The 4542-nt window shown below is 64.3% G+C and overlaps 1 protein-coding gene across 1 annotated transcript in view; it reads right to left on the bottom strand.

Moving 5' to 3' along the window:
- Positions 1-1238: 1238 nt before the first annotated feature.
- AP3B2 (adaptor-related protein complex 3, beta 2 subunit) overlaps positions 1239-4542 on the bottom strand; it is a gene marked incomplete at its 5' end in the record, with an annotated part of 6704 nt that continues 3400 nt past the window's right edge. The window contains 8 exons of the mRNA XM_009323878.1: positions 1239-1389; positions 1622-1760; positions 2471-2568; positions 3219-3303; positions 3401-3632; positions 3740-3846; positions 4199-4253; positions 4342-4518. Coding sequence (XP_009322153.1) covers positions 1239-1389; positions 1622-1760; positions 2471-2568; positions 3219-3303; positions 3401-3632; positions 3740-3846; positions 4199-4253; positions 4342-4518 — 1044 coding nt within the window. The remainder of the gene's footprint in view (positions 1390-1621; positions 1761-2470; positions 2569-3218; positions 3304-3400; positions 3633-3739; positions 3847-4198; positions 4254-4341; positions 4519-4542) is intronic.

Raw genomic sequence — 4542 nt, forward strand, 5'->3', positions numbered from 1 at the left:
ATGGGGTGGTGGTGGTGCCGCCAGCTCCCGGCTTCAGCCCCCCTGGGTGCGAGGTAGCGCTGAGCGCTCCAGCTCTGGTCCCCGTCGTGGAAATGGGCTTTTCCCTGCGGGAAGGAAATGCTTGACGCCCAGCGGTTGGTGGTGCTGCGGCTCTGGCTGGCATTTTGTCACCATAAAAAAAAACAAAGGTGATTTTATCCTGTCTCTTACCCACGCACTGGAAAAAGCAGAAAGCCCCTCACCCTTTTCGCAGCAGCAGAAGGGGTCGGACTCGAGGCGATTTGGCGTTCAGGCCTTCCTGTGTGTCCTTTGCTCATCCTCTCCCTCCAGTGCTGGGCCTGGCTTCCCGCTGGGCTGCAGCTTTGGAAAGGGAGAGCCGGGGCTCTCTTAAATCCCACCCAACCCCTGCTGGGAGGAGAGATCTTGATAAAGAGTCAAATTTCCTTTTTTTTTTTTTTTTCCAGTTTGGAGATGAAAAGCCTCCCGGAGTCGGCCCCAGGAATCCTTCCAGTGACACTGCAGAATAGACCCAGCCCTGACGTAGCAGGTATTTTTGTGGTCAAAGCACGAGCAATTCTGCTTTGAATAAATAGCTGGAAACCTCCCAGGACTCCTCAGATCCCCAGTCGGGACCGAACGCCTTTCGCCCTCCGCCGAGCCCCAGGGGTGTTTACCCCGACCCTGTGTGTCAGTGCCGGGTTTTCTCCAAGAGCCATCAGCCACCCAATTCAAGCAGTGCCACCCCCAGGGGACTTGCATGTCCTCAGTTGCCTAAGGGATGGCTGGTCCCCTGATGTCCCCAGTTGCTGCCCTGGGGAGGCTGGCAGAGCCTGGCATGGGGGCCGTTTGGGGCTGATCTGACTGCTGTGCACACAGAGCAGAGGAGGGGAAGGGAGCGGGTTCGAGAAGAGCTTTATTGGGAGATCCTGGCCATAATAAATAGGGGTTACACTGGGAGACAGTGGCGAGGGGCTGGGGGCTTGGAGGCACACTGTGCTCTTGTGGGGGCTGGAGCCGCTGCTGCCCCTCTGAGTGGAACATCGCCCTGTGTCCCATCTGCCCTGTCCTGCTCCTTCCTCCAAGTGGCAAAGCTGGCCCGGGGGTCGCTGCCTGCCGCCCCTGTGGGGACTGGGCCAGGGAATAACCTGGCAGAAATCGGGGCAGGGAGCGTTTTGGGGAGCGGTGTGGGGCAGAGGTGGGTGGGAGGGCAGGGCCGTGGGTGCAGCGGGGCACAGCCATCACTGTGCCAGGGCCTGGACGATGTCCTTCACCAGCATGGTGCCAATAACCATCTTCTCGCTGTTGACGGTCAGCTGAGCCACAGCACCCTCCCGTCGCTCCAGGGTGATGAGCACCAGGCTACCGCTGGTCACCGTCTTGGCTGCGAACCTGCCCGCCAGCGAACACAGGGTTTCAGGGTGAGCTGTCCCCCTGTCACCCTCCCATCCCCCGGGATGCTCCGGTGGGGACCAGGGAGACATCTGCCACCTACGGCCACCGTCACGTGTGGGTTCATGCAGGCTCCTTGTCCTAAAGGAAGCCCTGAGTGTCCCCGCTGTGATTCAGGTGGGACCGGAGAGGTGACAGCGCCTGCCTGGTCCTGGTGTGGGGGTCCGGCTACCTGTACTCGTTGTCGGCACCGCAGGGCACGCGGCCCACGTTGGCGGCCACAGTCACTTGCTGGACGATGGCATGGTCACTCCAGCATTTCTCGGGCAGCATCAGCTTCTCTGTGATCTCGCTCATTCCCGTCAGCTTCCCTGGAGTGGGCAGCAGACACACCTGCCTGTCTCAGGCCACGCACCCAGCAGACGTGTCCCTGCCGGGCCCCGTTTTGCCATCCCCAAACCAAGCCCCTCCAGCCGCCAGCTCCCTGCATCTGGGTCCCCCACGACATCCCAAACTGGCTGCCCTACTTGCTCCTCTCCAGCCCAGCAGAGATGGATTTGGGAAAATCCTTCTTCCACAACCCTTCCCGGCTCATCCCCGTGTCCCCGCTTGGTGGCCACGTCGCTGGGTACAGGCTCCTCTGGTCACGGCAGCGATGGGGTCGGGTGCTGCAGGGCACCGAGCACCCACCACTCAGCGCAGACCACCATCCATGGGGCCAGGGCGGGGATGCTGGTGCTCCAGGAGCACAGGGATGTGGGGCCAGGGTGTCCCCGTCACTCACCAGACATGATGCTGGGAGCGCCAGGGGTTGCACGAGCCCTCCATGCTGCGTGGGGACCTGGCGAGGCCACCCTGGCGCCAGGGTGGTCGCCCTGACCCACGGGCCAGGAGGTGCAGGAGGGGGACAAGGGGAGCAGAGCTAGTCTAGAGGCCGGTCCAGTGGCCACTTACCCTCGCCTGGCTGTGCGAGGTGCTCTGGGGCCACAGCGAGGGCGGCAGAGGGGACAAAATGGGGGGTGAGCATCGGCGCTGGGGCGGTGGGTGCCTGTGCGCCACCCTGTCCCCATCCCCCACTCACCCTGCTCCTTCTTGAACTCGTTCTCGCTCATGAAGACGGGGGCCATGAGCTCCCCCACGGGCGGCTGGATGGAGACGTAGAAGTGGCGCGTGTGGGTGCTGGGGAGACAGGTGGGTGAGGGGGGCATATGCTCAAAATGTCCCGTCCCCGCCCCCCCCCCGGGCCCTGCTTCCTGTCCCTGCCTTCAGCACGGGGCGGCTGGGGGGAAACTGAGGGGGAATAGGGGGAACCCCTCAGGCTGGACTTGGGGCTGCTGCCGCCTCCTTGTCCCCTGCGGGGACCCCGGTACCGGTCCTGCTGTCCCCTGACCACCCCATGCCCATCCCGGTGTCCCCCCTCCCCTGGAAGGACCCAGGTGCCCATCCTGCTGTCTCCTATCCCCCAGAGGGACCTTGTCCCACTGTCTCCTGGAGCTTCTCCTGCTGTCTTCCATCCCCTGGAAGGATGTTGGTGCCTGTCCAGCTGTCCCCAATGCCCTGGAGCACCCCATACCCTGTCCTGCTGTCCCCTGGGGCACCCCATACCCTGTCCTGCTGTCCCCTGTCCCCTGGGGTACCCCATGCCCTGTCTGGCTGTCACCTGTACCCTGCTGCCCCAAGTCCCCTGGAGGGATGTTGGTGCCCATCCCACTTTCCCCATCCCCTGGAGCACCTGTGTCCTGCCCCGCTGTCCCCCATTCCTGGAGTACCCCACGCTGTCCTCATCCCCTGGGACACCCGTCCTGTCCTGCCCGGTGCCCGGCACTCACCACAGCTGGAAGTTGGCCGCCTGGGTGGAGTCACAGAAGTCAATGCCCATCACCACGCTGGCCGTGTCCCCGGGTGCCAGGCGCTCTGAAAGCACAGGGCTGCCACTGTGTCCCATGTCCCCTCCACCAGCTAACCCCTGTCCCCGTCCTCCCAGCAGCATCGCAGCCGTGCCGTGCCATACCGATCTCAGGGAACTCCTGGATCCGCATGCCGGAGAGCGGCTTGGGCTCACTGACCCGCAGGCTCTTCACCTCGGCATCAGTGTTGTTGGAGATCTGGATCTGGATGGCCACCATGTGGGGGTCCCCCGGGAAGGGCCGGCGGCTGAAGCAGTACTCGACCGAGAGCCCCTCGCCCGCCATGCGGTGCAGCAGCTCGTAGGTCCTCACCGCACCGAATGCTGGGCTCAGCAGCTGTGAGGGACCGAGGGACCGGCGTGGGCTGCCGACCCCCTCCCTGTGGTCCCCGTGGGTGGCAGGGGTCCCAGGAGTCCCTTGGGAAGGATGTTGGGGACACTTACGGCGGGTGCCAGGGAGGTGTCGGTGAGCGTGAGGCCCTCCAGGTCCGTCACCAGGCTGGTGGAGACGATGCTGCTGGAGGGGACGGGCTGGGGAGGAGGGGGGGTGACTGCGGGGTGTGGGGGTGTGGGAGGAGGAAAGAGTTAACAGAGCTCTGATGAGCCACAGCCCCATGGGGACAGCCTCAGTGGCATAGCCCTGTGGGGACAGCCACATGGGGACAGCCCTGGTGGCACACCTGCATGGGGACAATCCCATGGGCCACAGCCCCAACAGGGTCAGCCCTGCTGGCACAGCCACCTGTCCCACAGCCATCCTCTGGGGACAAGGACCGCTCACCCCACCGGTCCCTGTCCCCAAAGGACCTGTGGGACATTGAACCCACTGGGGTGGGTGCCTGTGCCTCAGTTTCCCCAGCATCACCGTAACAGCCATCCCACATGCCCCGGGCAACCACTCACAGTCATCCAGGTCGAGCAGGGAGATCTCCTTGGGGCCGGCCCTGCTGCTGGGGGGCTGCAAGGGGGCAGAGAGATGGGGAGGGTGTGAATGGGGGGTCTGGGGATCCCCGCGCTACCCCCCAGCCCAGCCTGACCCTCACCACCTTCCTCCGCTTGGCCTCTGCCTCAGAGCCTGAGTCGGAGCCCGAAGAGCTGCTCTCGGAGGCGCTGGCCTCCTCCGATGAGGTCTCGGTGTGGCTCTTCCTGCCCTGCGACGCCTTCTTCTTCTTGGCCTTCTTCGCCCCCTCCTCCTCCTCCTCCTCCTCCTCTTCCTCACTGGGCTTGTGGGGAGAGCCCAGCTCAGT

This window comes from Pygoscelis adeliae, unplaced genomic scaffold (genome assembly GCF_000699105.1).
Source record: "Pygoscelis adeliae isolate BGI_AS28 unplaced genomic scaffold, ASM69910v1 Scaffold365, whole genome shotgun sequence".
Lineage (NCBI taxonomy): Eukaryota > Metazoa > Chordata > Aves > Sphenisciformes > Spheniscidae > Pygoscelis > Pygoscelis adeliae.